This window comes from Podarcis vaucheri (genome assembly GCF_965113315.1).
Source record: "Podarcis vaucheri genome assembly, chromosome: 2".
Lineage (NCBI taxonomy): Eukaryota > Metazoa > Chordata > Lepidosauria > Squamata > Lacertidae > Podarcis > Podarcis vaucheri.
The window spans coordinates 37,486,956-37,508,270 of NC_138760.1; the positions used below are offsets into that span (position 1 = coordinate 37,486,956).

At 43.0% G+C, this 21,315-nt stretch overlaps 1 protein-coding gene across 4 annotated transcripts in view; it reads right to left on the bottom strand.

Moving 5' to 3' along the window:
- Positions 1-21,315, bottom strand: part of ACSF2 (acyl-CoA synthetase family member 2) — a 61,641-nt gene that overhangs the window by 29,916 nt on the left and 10,410 nt on the right. For 2 of the 4 annotated variants that reach the window (XM_082211073.1, XM_082211072.1), the window contains exons 2-10: positions 16,990-17,189; positions 14,105-14,229; positions 13,290-13,343; positions 11,232-11,350; positions 8,197-8,359; positions 7,312-7,407; positions 6,576-6,724; positions 4,705-4,796; positions 3,478-3,554 (exon numbers count right to left, since the gene is read on the bottom strand). In XM_082211073.1, the coding sequence (XP_082067199.1) occupies positions 3,478-3,554; positions 4,705-4,796; positions 6,576-6,724; positions 7,312-7,407; positions 8,197-8,359; positions 11,232-11,350; positions 13,290-13,343; positions 14,105-14,173 (819 nt within the window). In that variant the 5' untranslated portion in view covers positions 14,174-14,229; positions 16,990-17,189. Of the gene's footprint in view, positions 1-3,477; positions 3,555-4,704; positions 4,797-6,575; positions 6,725-7,311; positions 7,408-8,196; positions 8,360-11,231; positions 11,351-13,289; positions 13,344-14,104; positions 14,234-15,379; positions 15,462-16,989; positions 17,190-21,315 lie in introns of all 4 variants that reach the window. The other 2 variants (XM_082211074.1, XM_082211075.1) reach the window with 2 other exon arrangements.

A 21,315-nucleotide genomic window follows, 5' to 3' on the forward strand; every position in this document is an offset into this window, starting at 1 on the left:
AATATTCCTTAGGGTAAGCAGTTAAAATATTGATTTCATAAGTGCAAATATGGCCACAGACTGATGTTTCCCTCCCAACCAGTTCAATGTAAGAAAGAGACTGAATCACCAACTAGAGGGCTGCAATGGTTGTTCTGCCCTTTCGAATGCCCAGTCATTCAAGAATTTGGCATCTGATGTTTGATATCCCATTTGAACTGCCAAATGCAGAACCCTTATATCCAATTCCATCTAGATGCTCTGTGTAGGAAAACAAATCAAAGAACAACATCCTTGCCCTGTGCTTTGCAGAAACATGAGTGCAATCCTGGGACTATATAAAACAGGGACAGTGATTTGGGTCTTTATTCCTGGTATAAATAGATTCTCTCACCCCCATGCAAGAAGGACATCAGGCTCTGGTAACAAAGTTATCCTTACCATTTTTGTGGTAAGGATTTCACAACTTGCCGTTCAACCATACATGAGTGGCAACAATGGATTTATTGGACTTCTTTGAGCTGGGATCTCCAGAATCTACCTATATAACATATGCAGTATAACTCTCCAGGTTCAGCTCAAAAGAGATGGAGCATCTCTCCTGTTTGAGGCGCTACCACAGTGAATCTGTACTCAGGACTGCAGTTGTAGCAGTATGGGTGTGCTAGCTGGTCATCATGAAAATTAACAGCAGATTTTCCTCTCTAGGCTGATCAGACTAAACAGAAATCTAGGGTTCATTGGAAGTGAAGCCCTTTTTTTACTTGGGGGAGGCAGGGACTGGTTCCTCAATTACTGATTTTCTAATCACACACACACACAACCGTTCCCCAAAAGGCAACTTGGCTATTGCCCACCATTACTGATCCTCCTGGTCAGTATGCAGATCCAAGAGGGGGTTGGGATGGCTTCTAGGCTGCACACTCGGTTCATGTTGAGCAATGACAAAGCCTAATGGATTTGGATGGCATGCCTTGCAAATGGAGATTGCACCCCAGAATCCTTTCTGCATGCAGGGCTCTTGAGCCGATTCACAGGGGTTCACTGGCAGACAATGAAACAGAGGAGGTTTCTCTTAGGGAAGATTGAAACCCACAGTCCTAGAACAACAAGATATCATAAGGTGTGTGTATATAAAATGGGCGGGGGTGGGAGGGGGGAAGCGACACAAAGGGATTCTTACCTGCCATCCTGAAAAAAAGATTCCTCCATCCACCCTATGACATATAGCTGTTTGCAGCAAGATGACTGTGGCTTATCACCATGGATTTTACCGTACGACAATTTCAATTTAACTGCTTTTATTTTTTTTAATCCTGAAGGTTTATATAAATATATAATATTTATTCCTCTGTTACCGAGTGTAAATGACTCCAAGGAGGATTTTTTTTAAAGAAGAAAACAAAACAAAACACCAAGATCCTCTTACTCATATGTAGAAAACAAATTATATATTTTCTTATGTACAACTTCTGTATAAAGCTATTGCTGCAAAGATGAAGTGACCAAGTTTTCATGCATTATTATGTGTCTTCCATGAGTCAGAAACTGAGGTCTGTCAATAGACACTACTGAATGATATGTGTTGCGACCCTGCTATTGCTACAAGAGCAATCCCATAGGCTGAAAACTCTTGACAAACACCTTGCACCTGGGGACACTCAAAATATGGTCTCTGGTACCTGTACAGCAAGGGTGCTCCTCCCCTCCCCTGTTGATGTCGCTGGACTATAGCTTCCATTATCCTTGAACCCTGGCCATGTAGAGCTGGGCTGATGGGAGTTGGAGACCAAAATGTCTGGAGGGCCTGAAATACAGTCTGCACAGCATCTTTTCTGAGACCCTTCTCTTCATCCAGGATCATTAACTGCAGTCTTCCAGTGCTCTACTTTTGGTGTTGTTGCAGAAAATAAGCACAGGCCACAATCATAGATGCATGAGTCCCTAACTTCACTGTTTTCAAATACAGAGCTGGCTCTTTCCAGGACTGAAAAGCTGGCACACTGGAGACTATGCAGTTACAAAAACGACATGGGAGCACAGCCTTATGCCCAGCCATACAACCTGAAACGTGCGCGAGTATCACAAATATGTCCCAAGGGGCCCAAACAATATGGCACCACGGTCTTGTATATTGCCTAACAGCAGCAATGCACAGGGCTGTACGTGAGATCTTCTTAGAAGGCTTTGCAAGAAGCTGCCTGGCAGAGCAGAAAAGATCACCTGCCACACCATATATTGCTCCCCTTGTTTAACCCCATCGCCAAAGCTCCTTCACTAATATCCATAGCTCTGCCGGCACAAGGGGATAGAGCATGCACATGATCCATGTTACAATATGAGTGCCAACAAATTGACCAGAAATGCCTCAGAACGAACATCAAAGGATCAAACTTCTGAGCAAGACCATTCCTTTAAGAGCAACATGTGATGTAGCCATGCAAAACGATAAACACGTACAACAGGACTTGACTTGGGCTACAGGTTTGTCCAACACCAAGACACGCCATTGCCCATATCCTTCCAGTGATCTAGAACAGCAGATTTTGTCCCTTCCATCTCATGCATCCCTTTAAAGGCCAGCTACACCTTTAGTTAGAGACGCGGGTGGCGCTGTGGGTTAAACCACAGAGCCTAGGGCTTGCCGATCAGAAGGTCAGCGGTTCGAATCCCTGTGACGGGGTGAGCTCCCGTTGCTCAGTCCCAGATCCTGCCAACCTAGCAGTTCGAAAGCACGTCAAAGTGCAAGGAGATAAATAGGTACTGCTCCGGCGGGAAGGTAAACAGTGTTTCCGTGCGCTGCTCTGGTTCACCAGAAGCGGCTTAGTCATGCTGGCCACATGACCCGGAAGCTGTACGCCGGTTCCCTCGGCCAATAAAGCAAGATGAGCGCCGCAACCCCAGAGTTGATCACGACTGGACCTAATGGTCAGGGGTCCCTTACACCTTTAGTTCCCAATTCAGCCATGTCAATTTCCACATTCAATGGGAATTTTCGAAATGAAAATTCATGTAATCATGTTCTATCTATCTATCTATCTATCTATCTATCTATCTCTCTCTCTCCAAACAACCATGTTTTCTTGTGGACAGCCTTCCAAGGGTAGCCTTCCATGCCAAGGGTGGGCAGTGCAAGAGGCCAAAAAAGTGGGTGGGATCAGAAACAAAAGCGGGTGAAATAACATCTATGACTCTAACCTTTGCACAGCAGGATACCATGCAACAAAACAGAGGCTTGTGCACCAACCATCTCTCCATGCAGGCAGACAAGAGGCATTATCAAGGTTAATGAAGGCATCCCAGCCAGGCAAAAGCATTCCAGGAGGATGTAGAGCGAGGGTGACAGCGATAGGTGTGGCCAGGAGATGGGATGGCTGGGGCAGAGTCCCCAAGGGTCAGACACAGAGGCTCAGAGGCCTGCATTTGACCCCCTGAGCTGAGGTTGCCCACTCCTGCAACAGAGGAACCTTCACAACCCAAAGATTAAGGGTGACTCACCACTATCTCCCGCATGTTCATGTTGTTGATGATCTTCTTCATGACCTCAGGGGGAACTGGCGAACCTGCAATAACTCCTGAAAGACAAAAATGCATACATTGAGAAGTTGCCTAAAGGACACTGCAAATTTACAAAGCAAGTCATGACAATGCCTACATACATTATTATTATTATTATTATTATTATTATTATTATTATTCCCTTATGAACCCTGATGCTTCGCAAATCAGCCAAGATTTTGATAGGGCAGACAGTAGCAAAACATGTGAGTATAGTTTGTGTGAATCCAAACAGTGTAATTCCATACTTGTATTTTTATTTGCAGATACCTGGTTTGGGATGCCTTCCATTCAATATTTGCAGTCTGCCTGGCCTCTGCTGCCACACACTGGTGGATGCAATATTTTTTTTTAAATGAGATACCAATGTATTGTCTACCTTGTGCTATTTCAGTAACAGAAATAGCAAAAAAAACCCCGCAAACTTTCAGATTATTAAGCAATAAAAAGGAAGGTGTGCTTGATGGATTCCTCATGCATGAGGATAAACATAACATGATTTAGTCATTCACTAATATACTCCAATAATTTTTATTAACATTTTGCTGCTCTTGAAAGTGTCACCAAGTTGAAGGGAAGAATGGTCCCTAGGTGTATGTCTGTGCTGCTGGATCAAACCCATGAGATTACTTACCTCAAAATATTTGAGTTTGGGAAGGAATGGGCAAGATCAACCAGCAACAGCAGCAGCGCCTCCCCCTCCCCCCCATTCACCTAGAAATGAGCCAATTCCTCGTTAAAAATGGAGAAAGCTGGCTCATTTTTAAAGGAAATTAGTTTAAACAGAAGCTGCAATCTTTGGTCGAATAATTAAGAACTTATGCTGACTGGGGTTGATTTTAACAGATGAGGGCAAGCCTGAAATGATTAAATGGTGAATTAAAGGCATGCTTTTTAAAAAGCATGTTACTGTAATGGGGAATGAAAAAATAAAATATTAAAGACAACATTTTGTTGTAACCATAATAGCATATTTTAAAAGTAGATTGCAAGCCATCTAACACTTATTTCAGTACCATTAGAAGGCTGTGGTATATGCAAATTGATGCAAATACATTTGATTCCGTTTAAAGTTTGTATTTAAAAGGCATCCATTAGCTTTTTTTTTTAAATGTGGGGCTGATAAACCTCATTTAAACATGCTTACATTTGGGTTCTTATACTTACCGCCCCGAAGAGCTGAAAGGTTGTAGCTGGCAAAATCAGGCTGAGCTAGCATATCTATGAACATGGTTGGAGTGCCGTGAACATGGGTACATCTTCAAATAAAGACAAAGAATTGCAGGTTGCTAAAACGAAGGCAGGAGCATGGCAACTGCTTCCTCCACCTGATTCGGACTGCAGGTATGAAAGCTCAAGTTTGTCTTTATTCCTTGTAACCATGGGGAAATCTTTTCCCAATGCAAAGAAAACAAAATGTGCACAAATGTTGAATGCATGCATGTCCCCCCGTTGCCTAACTCCACATGAAAGATGGCTCCCCAGCTTAGAATAGAATCATAGAATCATAGAGTTGGAAGAGACCACAAGGGCCATCGAGTCCAACCCCCTGCCAAGCAGGAAACACCATCAGAGCACTCCTGACATATGGTTGTCAAGCCTCTGCTTAAAGACCTCCAAAGTAGGAGACTCCACCACACTCCTTGGCAGCAAATTCCACTGTCGAACAGCTCTTACTGTCAGGAAGTTCTTCCTAATGTTTAGGTGGAATCTTCTTTCTTGTAGTTTGGCTCCATTGCTCCGTGTCCGCTTCTCTGGAGCAGCAGAAAACAACCTTTCTCCCTCCTCTATGTGATATCCTTTTATATATTTGAACATGGCTATCATATCACCCCTTAACCTCCTCTTCTCCAGGCTAAACATGCCCAGCTCCCTTAGCCGTTCCTCATAAGGCATCGTTTCCAGGCCTTTGACCATTTTGGTTGCCCTCCTCTGGACACGTTCCAATTTGTCAGTGTCCTTCTTGAATTGTGGTGCCCAGAACTGGACACAGTACTCCAGGTGAGGTCTGACCAGAGCAGAATACAGTGGCACTATTACTTCCCTTGATCTAGATGCTATACTCCTATTGATGCATCCCAGAATTGCATTGGCTTTTTTAGCTGCCGCGTCACACTGTTGGCTCATGTCAAGTTTGTGGTCAACCAAGACTCCTAGATCCTTTTCACATGTACCGCTCTCAAGCCAGGCGTCCCCCATCTTGTATTTGTGCCTCTGGGGTACCAGGAGCTCCTGAAAGATCCTCAACCACCTGGCATTGGGGTTCCCAACATTATGAAACCAACACCAAGCTGTCAAGTGTTTAGTCAGCGCAAAGCAAAAAAAGCAGATTTTTGTGAAATATGAAAGTGCCCCCCCAAAAAAAAGAAATTCGGGGGGGGGGCAGGCGTTCTAATAACACCCCTAACCACCCACCCAATTTTTTAAAAGCTCAAAATGATGCTACAAGTGGGGAAATTCTATTGTGGAATACAAACATGCCCAGTCTGTTTCTGCATATACTTTCTTCAGAGGCAAAAATATATCCATTTCAATTACAGTGATTCCTTCAGAGCAACATAAATGAATTGCCACATTCTCTTCGCTCCTGAAGAAGGCAGTGTGCTGTAATGTTTAGTGTGCGTTGTGTTCTCCCAATAACATTCCCTCACTTCCCTCTACACCACGTGCAGAAATTGCCTTCTTGAATGTTGAAGCCACAATTGGTCAATCCACCGGATCTCATCTTTCAATGCAAGTGAAGCTGCTAACTCACCAAGAGTTTGAGACTCATCGGCTACCCTCACCTGGCTTAGCCAGCTAGTCGAAGCCATTTCCCAGGGTGTGGCTGCTGTCCCATGATGACAGCTTCTAGGAGTCACAGGCGCAAGCAAAGTGCAGGGTGGGGACCAAAGATGGACAAGCCTCCCCAGAAGGAGCACAATATGACCCCCCCACCAGACCCCCACGCCCCCCCCTAACACCCCATACACCCCAGTATGGCCTGTATTAATAGACAACTAATTCTTCCTAGAACTAAGCTTAAGACGGACTCTTACTTTTCATGGTCCAGGGCCTTCAGTGCTGCTTTTGCATCGAAGCTTAGAGATGGGAAGACAAGACAGACACCATGAATAGCCATCAGCACGCAGCCTGCCACAGACCCCAGGCAGTGGTAGAGAGGGACAGGGAGGCAGCAGCGGGCATTCTAGGGTCAAGGCAAACAAAGACAGCGGTGGACTTGCCTTCCAGTGCTGGCTCTAACTTTGCTTACAGTTCATTGTCACAGAGACCAGAGGAATGCCAGCAGGAAGCCTGGGGTGGAGATTTGCATGGGTGGGACAATGTGTGACTGTCAGAAAAGTGCATGTAGCTTAAAAATTTCTAACCATCAAGTAATAGCCACTCTTAGACTAGAACATTCACATAGAATTAGACAATCTCTAACTAATACAGGATATGAGTGTGCCACATTCAGGTTAAGTATATAAACAGGGGGCCTAGAAATTGAGAATCTGGTGGCAAATGCACATTATTGATCCTTGCACCTTTTTTAAATAAAAAAAAAATGAAGTTACTAGTCATTAAATTTCTAGCAAAGATCTTGAAAAGTGTATCTGAAAAGCTGAGAAACTAGGAGGGACAATGACGTATAATTCTACATTACCACCATCACACACACACACACACACACACACACACACAGCCCTCACTCATTACTTAGGGGATACGATTTTGCTCCATACAGTTAGTGTCTGCATGCTCAACGTTAACCAATAGACTGAGATGACTCACCCCATCTTGAACTCTCAGTCTTAATCCAATGAGGAATGCATTGTTCACAATGTTGTGGTGAGAAAGGGTAGCTCCTTTGGGGCTTCCTGTTGTTCCCTAAAGGAAAGAGATGTTTTACTAGCTTGTTTAGACCTCACCCACAGTCATGGGCTAATTACAAGACTTCAGATGCAATACATAAATTGCTGAAATGCTATAACATGGATGGGCAGCCTATGGTCCCCCAGATGTTGCTGAAACACACTTGCTTCTCCATTTGTGGCCTAGAACAGCCTTTCTTGATCTTGGGTCCCTAGATGTTGTTGGACTACAACATCCATCATCCCTGGCCATTGCTCATGCTGGCTGGGGCTGGTGGGAGTTGGGAGTCCAACAATATCTGGAGGGCTGTTTGTTCCCCATTCCTGATCTAAAGTGTGATGGTAAGTAAAGTATGCTTTGCCTGCCTGCCTGCCTGCCTGCCTGCTGGCATATGCTTCACCCCTGAGAAAACAGGATGCTAGACTAGATGGGCCTTTGGTCTCATCAAACAGGTTTCTTATGTTATTCTAACCCATGAAAATTTAGAAAGGAAATGGAATTTGGACAGGCACTGGAAGTGGTCAGGAAGCTAGAACTCCTATGTCACTTCTTCCTTCTCATAGTTACTAATACACTAGCTTTTCCTTGTTTTCTATAAGGTATTATCAAAATATTTTGGATTCCCCCCCCCTCCAAAAAAAACCCACACCATTATTTTTCACAATCCCCAGATAACAAATTCCTGCAAATGTAGGCAAACATTTCTGTACAAGTGATTCTAAGCTTCAGATCTTGGCTTATTTGGTACAGAATATTCCTGTTTTCTGACCATTGCGGGCTGGAAAAAGCACATTTGGTACCCACTGAAGTGAACTGGATGTTGATAGGTTCTTTGCAGTCCAGCGTCTTCTGTATTTCCTCTAGTTGCTTCTTGTGTCTGCTGTCTCCGGCCTGCATCACATCGTTCATTGAGAATGCACCGGGCAACTTGGAGTCTGAGGTGATTACAACAGAAAGCTCTGGTAACCTGATACAAAAAAAGGAAGGTGTGCTCAGTAACAGGGAAAAGCAGAATATAGTTTGAAACGGTACAAGCACAAGTTCAGGGAATAAGCTCCAGATACAGTATATGGACCAATATTTTCCCCTGCCCCCAGAAGCTGAGAAGGAAGGTGGGAATAGGAATTCATGAATGGACTCTTGATGTTTGATGAATGAATAATCTGAACTGTTTTATACAATCCCTCTAAATTTAACCGGGCTTCAATTTCACCCATGGCTGCTGTGCTGACAAAAAAAAAAAAAGAGCAAATTGATGGTTGAGTAATTTCATAACGTTTTCATTATTCAGGCTCCACAATTGACTCATATGGTATTAACACAGTGCCACAGTGGTTTTGTGCTGAAGTGACCTTGCTAAAGAATTTTAGGATGTTCTAAAAATGGAGTTGGCAGCAGGTTGGATTCACAGATAAGAGACCAGAACGGACTACGTGGGGTTGGTGGGTCTCTTATCTTTCCATGAATGTTTGGAGACTGAGAAATAGTTTTTAACACACTGGCTGTGGTTCCAAAGGTCATCCATGCCAAATGCCTATGCATCAGACACACATAGATTGTCCCCTCAACCTTCCTTGGCAGGAACTGCCCATGTCACAGCAAATCACCTTTTCTGTTCCAGCAATAAAGGTTACACAAAAAGCGGCTTGGCCTGGATTCTGCTATGAAGACCATAATCCACTAAGTCTACCAGTAATTCCACTTGGCTTTATGACACCATATATGCATAAAAGCCACGGGACTCTGGCAGATACAGATCCTGCTTGCAGAATACTCGGGAGGTGGGGTGGAGAAAGACGCACAGGAAACTGCCTGATATTGAGCCAGGCCACTGGTCCATCTAGTTCAGTCTTGCCTACACTGATTGGCAGCTCTCCAGGGTTTCAGGCAGGGCGCTTTTCTGAGCCCTACCTGGAGATGCCGTGAGTTGAACTTGGAACCTTCTGCATGCAAAGCAAGTACCGTATTTTTTGCTCTATAAGACTCACTTTTTCTCTCCTAAAAGGTAAGGGGAAATGTGTGTGCATCTTATGGAGCAAATGCAGGCTGCGTAGCTATCCCAGAAGCCAGAACAGCAAGAGGGATTGCTGCTTTCACTGCGCAGCGATCCCTCTTGCTGTTCTGGCTTCTGAGATTCAGAATATTTTTTTTCTTGTTTTCCTCCTCCAAAAACTAGGTGCGTCTTGTGGTCTGGTGCGTCTTATAGAGCGAAAAATACGGTACTTTAAGCGCTGAACTATGTCCCTTTCCCCAAAGGAACAGAGGATTGGTTTTTTAAGGTCCAGCATTGGCAAACCATTGCAATAAATAAACTAATCCATTAATTATACATATGTATGAGAGGGTACAACTACACTGCATGGTTAATGGCGATCCTTTGGCCCTTGTATTCTTCAATGTTACTGCATCAACAAAAAGTATTGTTGCAGAAAATGAACTTATTACTGTTCATTAAGTTTTGTCAGGCATTTTTTGCAAATCGGGTATATATTTTAAGTGGTTTTGAAACGTCTAAAAAATCAAAGGGGTCCAACAGAAAATTGGGAACGTGCGTGAATACAGCTTGTGAGTATTCAGGCTGCTCTCAAGGAGGGCCCATAATAACTGTCTGGCACATCTTTCCTGCTACTTGAAATCCTTTTACTGGACGTCAGCCTGAGACCTTGGCGTGCCAGTCACAAAACCATGGTGGGTTAAGTGAGACAACGGCTTTACATTAGTGTAGAGAGCTTCACATAGTCCTGGTTCTCATTGCCTCAGGCAGCTACAAAGGGACAGAAGAGAGGGGTTCCTCCACATGTTGTTGGACCACAGTCCTCACCATCTCTGAACTTTGGCTTTGCTGGCAGGGACTGATGGGAGTTGGGAGTCCAACAACATCTGGAAAGCTGCAGCTTCCCTATCCTAAGGAATGTGGCAAAGTGTCAGGTTTCAGGGAATACGATCCCTCCCATGGTAACAGCCAAGAAGCAGAGAAACAATTAAAAGATCTTACCACGTAATTTAATAATACAGTGGTACCTCGGGTTAAGTACTTAATTCATTCCAGAGGTCCGTTCTTAACCTGAAGCACCACTTTAGCTAATGGGGCCTCCTGCTGCTGCTGCGCCGCCACTGCACGATTTCTGTTCTCATCCTGAAGCAAAGTTCTCAACCTGAAGCACTATTTCTGGGTTAGCGGAGTGTGTAACCTGAAGCATATGTAACCTGAAGTGTATGTAACCAGAGGTACCACTGTATTCACAGAAAGAGATGAAGGAATGCAGTCTTCCCTAAAAAAAAATGGTGTTGCTCCAAGTAAAGTCCCACCCCATTACATCTCTCCCTGCGTCAGCTCATCTGAGCTTTCTGCCTCTGAGCTCTCTGTTCTACTACGCTCAATGCACGCCTGGTCCGGGGGGGGGTCAGGAATGCTTTCTAAAGACACTGAGTCTGTCAGCTGTCTCTCCCCTGGTGCTTCTTCTTCCTGCTGTTCCTCTTCCAAAATTTTCCAGCTTCTCCCCTCTGCAGCCTCTGAACTATGCCCTTCTGCAACCCACTGTTCTAAATCTATTCTGTCCTCCTGTTCGTGGGAAGGTTCATGAGAAGGCGGCGGGCCAGTCCCTGACACAAGGGGTGAAAAAGTGAAAGAACTGAAACGGTCCTTAAACTCATCATCGTGTTTCCCTTATGGTGTGCTCCAATGTAATAGAAAATCTGAAAGCCCCTCCCGCTCTTGATCTTGTGACTCCTTTGATTGATTGTGTGGATACTTATCTGGGCACTTTATCAATATGAAAACAGTGTTTAAGACTGGGCCTTGGACGAGACTAATGAGCAAATGCTCAGTGAACACTTACTTATTGCTCTGTAATGCTCCCGGATTAGAATGTTCCAACTCAGGGCACACTTGCTTCAAGATCTCATAGTACCTCTGAGATTTGAACTGTGTAGGGAACACCAGTGCTTTGCAGCCAACCTAGAGAGATACACGTAAGGATGAAGCAAATGGGACACAAGGCAACCTGTGCAAAAGAGCAGCCATTCCAGGTGTTTTGAACCACAGAAGTCTTTTCAGCATCAGCCAGCGTGCTTTTGTTATGTCTTTTACTGTTCTAGCTGAACTTTTGCGTACCCCTACCCCTTCCTATAGGGATGTGGGTGGCGCTGTGGGTTAAACCACAGAGCCTAGGACTTGCCGATTAGAAGGTCAGCAGTTCGAATCCCCGCGACGGGGTGAGCTCCCATTGCTCGGTCCCTGCTCCTGCCAACCTAGCAGTTCAAAAGCACATCAAAGTGCAAGCAGATAAATAGGTATCGCTCCAGTGGGAAGGTAAACGGCGTTTCCATGCGCTGCTCTGGTTCCCCAGAAGCGGCTTAGTCATGCTGCCCACATGACCCGGAAGATGTACGCCAGCTCCCTCGGCCAATAAAGCGAGATCAGCACCGCAACTCCAGAGTCGGCCACGACTGGACCTAATGGTCAGGGGTCCCTTTACCTTTACCTTACCCCTTCCTATCTACTTATTAAAAATGATACACCACTTGATTGTAAAAAACAACACCCCCCAAACCCTCAAAACGGCTAACACAAAGAATAAAATGCCTTACTGTATGCTCCAGCAGCATTGCAACAGTCAATTAAATTATCAAGACTCTTTTCTCCTTTTAATAATACAGTGGCATCTTTATACCCTCCACTTTACAACTGCACTTATGCCATGGGAGACCTGTGGACACCAAGAGCCTCTCAATCATGTCTTCTGGAATGAAGGAGATCCAGTCTGTGTGCCCAAAATGCAGGCAGATGGTCATTTCCATATGCCCGTTTGAGGCAGGTATACTCAGAGTTTTGCCACCGCAGGGCCAGCCCTTAATGAGACTCATTTCCAAGTTAGTGTGCACAGAAAGCAGCCTCAAAGCTTGATCCTTTGAAAGAGCACTGAAAATACATCCCGCTGAATTCAATGGAAGTTACTCTTAAGAACATTACGAAGATGTTCTCATAGTGTCGGCCAACGAGGAAGGAAACAAACACATAGGAAAAATAGGAGCAGTAAGAACTGCAAACCAACAAGCAAGAAACATTTGCAAGCTGAAACAGCATTTTGCAAGGCCACTAGTGCCAGATAAGCTTGTCTTATTGCTTCCAAACTTTTCCCCACAGCGAGAGCAAGCAAGAAGTAGAATCACCTACTGCAGCTTTTGTATTTCACCTCCCATGGTATTTTAATGATTTAGCTCCAAAGCTAAACCAGAAAGGTAAGTACAAGAGGCCTCTTAATCTGGGCAGGGATTAATTTTTTTCACAAGACACTTAATAGCTTTAATCCCTCATTATTAGGGATAAGAAAGTTAAAAGGCTTAAGTCAGCGATAATTGCCATAGAGGGAGACTATGTTGATTAGGAAATGTTGAAAGAAGCAAAAACAAAACAAAGAAAAACCATATATGCTCCTTGGAGGAACCATCGGATATAAATATAATATAAGAAAATACAGTCCATGAACATAAATGCTCAATTTTAGCATCTGGGTATTGGTCTTATATTTTAAAAAAAGTCATCTTAGCTCATAGTAACAAAATCCATCAGTTCATTCTGATTTGGGGGGGGGGGAGACGACTTTTTGTTTGTGCCTGCCCTCAATCAACTGCCAATTAACTTGATTCAACAACCACACGTGTCAGTATTATGAGAGAAAAACATACAGCCCCCATTCTCTTCAGTCAGCTTTTCCTCTAAACCAAAGCTCCAAACCCATTATCCATTGCCAAATTATTGTTTGGGCTGCCTTTTTCTATACTTTCCTCCAAATCAAACTGCTAACTTAATCAACGCATTCCCAGAGCTTCAAGCGTTTTCAGAAAGCGCTGTGGATGAAAACAAGCAGTGCTGACCACAACAGGCCTCGTCGTACCTTCTTCACCACAAACTCCAGCTCTTGGGATTGATACGCTGGGTTCACAGACACCTGGAAAAGATAAATTAATCAGAGATACAGCTTCTTAACTATGTACTGCTAAACAGTGATTGTGTGTGTTGAGAGGTCAGAGGTCTCCTAGTATCGGTTTCAGAGAATGAAGACTACAAACCGGGCCTAAACCACACTTGCATTTTAATTAATTGTCACTTAGTGGAAACAGGAGAGTATTTCCTAACACAAGTTGCCAATGTTTCCCAATGTAATATTTATTTATTTAAAATATTTATATACCAGCTGCCACGCAAGCATCTCCTGGCTTGTACTCCACTGATACCAAAACAGAAAACAAATACAAAATATGCAGTGCGATGTCACCACAAACCCCCCAGCTAGTGCAGGAGAAAGAACTCCCCATTCTGCCAATATCTGCAAGATGAGTCTATTGGGTCTTAGATAAAATACAACTTTCATTAAACCAAAGGATATTTGTTTGTTTGTTTGTTTTTAAAAAAGCTTCTGAATTCTACAAAATTCTTCAGCCAAACAAGATAGATGATTCCCAGTCATACAGTAAGAGTAGTTACTTTCTGCCAAAATACAAATCCAAACACTTTTATACACTAACCTTAAAGGTGTGTGCATTTGTGTCGATACTGAATGGTATTGTGAATGTTCTTTAAATATACAAGCTTGTGTTCTTTAAATATACGAGCTCTCTTCCCCAGCATGACATCCTTCTAGGGAGTTCTTGGATTTTTCCTTAACCAGCCACCAAGCCTCTTAGCTGTTCATAAGCAGGAGGAACTTACCAGGATGATTCCTGCTTGCGCCGTAGCAAATTGCATTAGGACCCATTCGTACTTGTTGGGACCCCACATTCCCAGCCGGTCACCCTTTTTCAAACCAAGGGCCAGAAGTCCTTGTGCTGCCTGTACTACCTAGAGAATAGGAGAGAGAGAGAAAACCCGTCTCAGCAGATTGAGCTAGGCAGGTAGGAAACAATGGAAAGACGGTCGCTTCATAACTTCCCTGATACGGAAGAAATTTAAAGATTATTTACAGAAATATTGTAAAATTAATGAATGTTAGAAGGATGTTGGATAGAAACTAAGGGGTTTCCAGCTGTAATGCTTTAGGAGATATGGAAAAAAAAAGATTTATAAATGGGTAAAAGCTTAATGGTAAGGATTTGCTGAACTAACAAATTGAAGTGGAATACCAAGAAGGGAGGTATGAGGAGGTCTGGGGAAATAAGCGTAAGAAAGATATGTTATGGAAAATTATTTGTTTTTTAACTGTTTTTATGTTGTATTTTGTATTTTGTTTCTTTTTATTTTTTATTTTTTTCATTGTTATATTTTAAAAAACTCTAATAAATATCTTTTTTAAAAAAAAGAGAGAGAGAGAGGTTCAAGGTAAAATGGGACATGAGAGCAGTAGATATTCCGCTCTCTATGTCTTTTTTGTTTGCTAGAAGCAGCCCCGTTGGTACCTGACCAGGACTATGTATGATAATACAGAATACAAAGGTCCTGCAAAGCTACCATAAGCCACAGAGACCAGAACATACGGGAATTGGGTTTGTGCCTGCATGTTTCCCCCTCCTAATAGTAAGAGAGCGGGGAGGGATTTGGGTGAGGGCTGTGGAGTGGTGAAAATTAGCTGGACACTATCATTGCTCTGCTCCATTGTAGGGGGAAACGAAAGATGGAAGAAAGGCACCCACACACTTCTACATCACAATTGGATTGGCCCTAAGCAGAACAAGTGAAAACAGCCTGAGATTAACTGATGTGTGATGAAAAGCGCTACAAGCAGCATTAAAACATTAATGTCCTAACTTCAGATGTTGCTGGTCTATAATTCCCAGCCCCTCTAACAATTGGCCACAGTTGCTGGGCCTGATGGGGACTGGAGTTCCACGACATCAGGAGGACCACAGCTTCCCAGCCCCAGTTCTAAATAGCTTATAAAGCTTTAGCTAGTCTGAGCCTTGCACCCAAAAATCCCATGCATTTAATGGGGAGTTAAGTCCCACTAAAGTACAGTGGGACTAATTTCTGAGTAAACATGCATGAGATCACCTTCAGAGTGTTGCAGACAGATGCTTTCAGTAGCTGCTCAGTCCCACTCTGGAAAACTTATCCAAGCTTTGATCATCATCATCTGGAACAATTAAGTCCATCTTACTTTTAGGATACTTGTTATTTATTTATTTCCAGGCAGCTTTAGAGACTTGCTTTTCAGCAACTGCTCTCAAATCAGCTTACGGCTTAAGAAAAAATAAAGCACCCATAAAATCACGACAACAATAAATGGTTAGGAGAAATTAAAACAGGGTCAGGTAAACCTGGCATTACAACATAAAAAAAAGGAGAGAAAAGGTATTGACAGCGTGTTTCAGTGGACCATTTCCCAGAATTTGTTGCATCAACTTTCGTAAATGATTCCAGTGCTCGGGGGCCATCCCAGAGAAATAAGAGTTTGCAGGAACTACCATAAGATTTTCACCCTCAGAACTCAAAGAATGGAAAGGAACTCACACACAAAATGTTGCTTGCTCAAGGATCAGTGTGGCCCAGAAGGGCTTTAAAGGTGAGTGGCAAGGTCTTGAATTTAACTCTGCAGCAAACTAGCAACTAGTAGAACTCATAAAAAGCAAATACTACCTAAGCAGGCTAGCACATTCTGGACAGCTGAAGATTCCAAACTGCTCTCAAGGGCAGACCTAGATGCCCCAGACATTGTAACTGTCAATTATATGGGTTATGAGGGTTCCGATTATTGCTTAGGGTTAAAATGGACCAACTTGAGATTTTCTGTGCTCTCCTTGAACAAAAAGCTTTACCAATGCCTAGTCCCAAAAGCCATATTCAGTTCTAAAATTCAATTCGAAGAACCGTGAAAAATGAAGGCTATTATCTTTGACCATGTGCAGAATGGTCTTCTCACCACCGTCAACAAACCCTCAAAACATCTGGAATTTTGGAAAGGTCTTTTTGGACAACAGAGGCAGCTTCCAGACATGCTAGATAGAGTCTTTAGAAATGCAGCTGTTTGGTATTGTAGACAGCTTTTATTCTGACAGGTTTTTTTAATTTTATTTTATTTACAGCTATTCGGTTTTTTCCTTTTTGGGAAGGAGGGTCAGGAAAACCCCTAGAAAGGGGAGATTGTTCAGTTGGGCCAACAGAAATGCTTGCACTGACAAAATGATCTCCTTACACTATGATGAATTACACCCACAAAGTCATATAACCTGGTTTTTGTTAAATCTTTGCATTTTTGAAAGAAGGGGGGGGAAATAAGGATAAAATGCTAAAATATGTTACATTTTTTGAAATATAACTTGGAAATGTATGCAATACTGAGCAGTAAATAAGGGTGAGTAGTGAAATATCAAGCCAGTGGGGCCTTTTTAAGTCTGTATTAAACTTGAATTAATTTGATGGCAATTAGTTAAAAAAACTGAAAAGCAATAAAAATTAATTGCTAAAAAAAATCTTTCCATTTTGGGTCATCTGGAAGCTACTGCTTCAAAGGCCTTTTAAAGTATAGGCTATCTTATTAATATGTCTTAGTGCTGGTTTTTGTAAGCCACTCTGGAAACCGCTTTTAGCTGTGGAGCAGGGTTAAATGCTTTAAATACATTGTGCGCATCCCTAGATTCAGTAACAAAGGAATCGGGAGCCACCTACATCTTGTCTCAACTGTGCAAACGTCTTCCGAATCCCTTCTAGAGGGAACACCAAGGCTTCTTGATCAGGACACCGGTGGGTTGTCTCTTCCAGGCACTGATCCACAGTTTTCCCAAGAAGCGGAATGTCTGTCACCCCATGGAGATAGCTTTTGCTTGCTATAGGTGTGGCAGGGGGTGCATCGGTTTGTAGAGAACTGTCAAGAGAACAGATGAGATGCAGAAATTGCAAGGGGCAATGTCGTTCACAGCCGGAAGAAGAAAGAGTTAGGGTGCATGGTCTTCTTTGATATAGTCAAAGGGAGGGAAAAACAAACCATAAGAATTATCATCAACCTATGTGTGCTAGTCACAGCATATGGAGAACTTTCAGTGGTGCACAGAAATATTTGCTGCTGCAAACTTTATCACTGTTTCACAACGAAAAGTCAGGGGGAAAAAAATGTTATTTGAATGTGGAACTAAAAATGATCATCTAAAATCGTAGATGTTCTAGGTTTCTATTCTCTGCTTGGTGTTCCTCAGAACTACTTCCCTGTTCCTTAAATACTGTATAACCAGGCGTAACCAGGGATGGAATAATTTGACTCCTAGTTCAACAGAGAATCCTACTGCCCTTCAGCTGGTGGGTCAGGCAGGACCCCCTACTAGGTCTCAGCCTGATCTAAGATGGGGTGCAGCTGTAGCACTGCCACCTAGATAAAAAAGGAAGGAAGGAAGGAAGGAAGGAAGGAAGGAAGGAAGGAAGGAAGGAAGGAATGGGCCCCACATGCATGTTTATGTTAAAGGTAGATACCAGGTCTATATACAGTGGAGACTATTTATTTATCTAGTTTTATGCTCAGGGAGGAGATCTATCAGAATAGTACCAGGATAACAGCTGAAAGTATCTCATGCAAACTCAGCCTAGGAGAGGGGGGAAATCACAACACAGAACATTGAAAAGCGTAAGGAAAACACTAGCCATTTCCTCAGGGACTGTGCTTGTAACTACACCCACATGCTACCAACACACAGAGGGGGCCCACAGAACTCAAAAGCATGTGCTCCTATCCTATAGCTTTGCATCACAATGTAAGAGTGCCCCTTTGTGGTAGATCTTCAGTTTAGGATTCTGTCCTTAGGCCTTGGGGTTTATTGGGGATTTCTTCTACAAAACTATGGTTTTTAACTGCTGCTCCTTTTCTCTGCCAAACTGTGCTTTTCTCTGCTGCTCTGTTTATTTTTATACTATATGCATATACTTCTAAATTTTGGTGGTTATTAGCCACATAGATCATCTCAGAAACTCAGGAGAGATGGTAAATAAATGTTTAAGATGAATGAATGTCTGAATAAATAAATGGCAACTCTTCCCCTTGTCGGTTTAAGTCTACCTGCCTCCAATGTGAGTTCAGTTTCCTTCTAGCATTATAATTTGTGTGACAAACCACATTTCACTGCATGAGATGCTGGGTCAGCCATCAATCCTTCCCTTCTCCATATGACTGAAGTGCAATTTTGAACAAAATAAATAAATGCAAGTAATACATGTACATTTGTTCATTTCTATGTTTGTCCTTATTTAACAATAGATATAGGTGGGTGGGTGGGTGTTAAAAGAGTTATGAAACAATTCTGGCCAATGAAGGAAGTGTCTTAATGACATCATAGACATTCACCAATTGGCACATCCAACCATGGACTTTTTTTCTGAAAACCTGAAGAACAGTAACTGAAAACCTGGACAGGAAAAGGTGTGTTCGTTTTGCAAGAGCAGAATGCACGTCCAAAATCAGTCCCACTACTCTAAAAAAGGTTATGTCTGTCTTAAATGCAGAACAGAGGGGAATCATTCCTGTTACAATGGAACTCATTGTGGGGAAAGGTTAGGGCAGTAAAGAAGGGCAAAACCTCGTATTCCTAATCTTCCATTTCGTGCAGTTGCACAGGTTACCCACTTTTATTACATTACATTTCAAGCCAAGGCCATAATATTGCTGCTATGGCAGAATGGAGGTGATCAAGAAAAAAGAGAACAAACAGAGAAAGGTATAAACCAGCAGGCAAATGTTCAATAGGATTATCCTTTTTTTTATTGGGAAATTGCTGAGCAGGTTATGTAAATAGAGCTGGTAAGATTTTGCAGAAAAACAGACCTATAATTTATGAGTTTTCAGTTCCCAGGAAACACATTGGGAGAAGCTGAGAGAAGGTAAGAAGCTGTTTCTTGCTAGTACAATAGCACACCTGTCCGCACAAACAAAACCACCAAATTTCGAAGCTACCAACCTCATATCTCACCAGTCACTACACATGCACTAGAAGAGGGGGTAGCTAGCCTTTGGCCTTCCAAATGCTGTTGAAAGTGCCAGTCTGCCCATGAGGCAGAGTGAGGCAGCCACCTCAGGTGGCAGAAATCTGAGAGGTGGTGCCCTGAGGTGCCCTTAGCTTGCGGCGAAATATCATGAAATTTCACAAATGTTGCTGGAACCCACCACCAGCGGTGGGTGCCGCTTTTCAGCACTGCTGCACAACCCAGGTAAAGGAAGTATTGGCAGTGGGGTGGCACGTTCTCACTTTGCCCCAACCATCATGACCAGTGGTCAAGAATGATGGAGTTAGCAGAAGAAGAAACTGCTTTCTACTGAGACAGACAATTGGGTCCACCCAGCTCAATGATGATAGTAGCTCTCCAGGGTTTCAGGCAGGGTGTCTCTCCCAGCCCCACCTAGAGATGCCGCGGATTGAACCTGAGACCTTCTGCATGCAAAACAGATGAGCTATGGCCTTCCTGTTGTAGTCTAATGACATCTGGAGGACCAGAAGCTGCCTAGAAATTCAACACTCTAAAACTGGCAGATCAACTCCTCAAACTCCTTGGGGAGGAAAGGCAGGATGTATAATCAACAAAATAAATAAATAAAAATAGAAAGGACCTTCACACATACACACACAAAATTATTGCTCCTTCACTTAAAGGAACTGATATGTTGCCATTTGCCCAACAGATAAAATGTCACATCCAGGAACATTCCCAGGCTACAAATACCTCCTCCAGCAATGCAACCCACTCCCCAAATAAATATTTCTTTAAAAATTACAGCATAGTTTTTACTTCGTATGTTTCATGGGTGTTTGCTTGCACCAATCTGGAAGCTGGCCCAGGAACTGACAACTTTAATGACAGCAGGCCAATTCAATGTCACATGGCTGCCTTCTTTAGGAACGAGCCGTTGACTGTTGCGAACCATGACCGTCAGCACATATATGTAACACTAAGATTAGATTCTTTGAAAGTGAAACTCAGCTCTGCAGAAATCCTCCTCCCACCTTCAAGGGAGAAAGTGAGGGAAGTAGGAGGAGCCTGCAAGCCCAACACTTTCACTCCCAGAGGCCCTCCACATAGCACTGACCTAGTGCAACACTGCATGCAAATACAGCCTATGAATCTGATCAGGCTCTTCTGTGGAAACAAAACTTCCACTTCTGCTATAAGATTAACGTGTGTTTTGACACAATTGCCTTGGTAGCTTCAATTCTTCCATTCCCAAAATCCTGTTCTTGGCAACTGTAGTACCAGGAACTTCCAAGACTCCCAGGTTCTTTTTAAAGCATGAAATTAGCTGTCAGAGATGCAGATGAAGAGGGGATAATGGGGGAATAATGCAACTGTTGCTATAAAAAAATGTAAGCTGCTTTGCACCCCAATATGGAACACCCAAAGCAGTGAACTACTTCTATCAAATAAGGAAAAAAGGTTTTCAGAGGCTCTGCAAAACTCTAAAGGTTTGCTGATTCTTTGTGCAAGAGATGCAACATCTTCTGAAGGCTGGGCACTAAGCAAATATGAGAAGACTGACATTCCCCTTCTTCTGAAGTTTCCATGGAGATTTAGATCCAAAGGAACAGCTAGGAACTGGCAATGTTTAGACCTGGCACAGTGGCAAAACTCTTACAGTAGGGAAAGTGCAAATAAAGCAGGATTTAGAAGGAGCTGGTGAAAACAGACGAAGAAAGTTGTTCTTCCTGATTATCTGTGTATTTTACATCCTGTTATTCTGAATTACAACTCCCGTCATCAGCCATCCTTTCTGGGAACCTGGAGTACTCCAACATCTAGAGAGCATTACACTGGTTCCCCTGGCCTATAGGACAAGACAATGTGAAACAGAGCAGGGTTCCTGTCAATTTAGCAGTAGGAATAACAAGGAAATTTTAATAGGTGAAAAAAGTTGTATTTCAGGGGTTACTAACCCCAAGGATGTGAGTCTGATACCAAAAGCCATCTAGATCCAACACAACCAAGCAAGAACTGGTGTCTAATATGCATACATCTCAGTT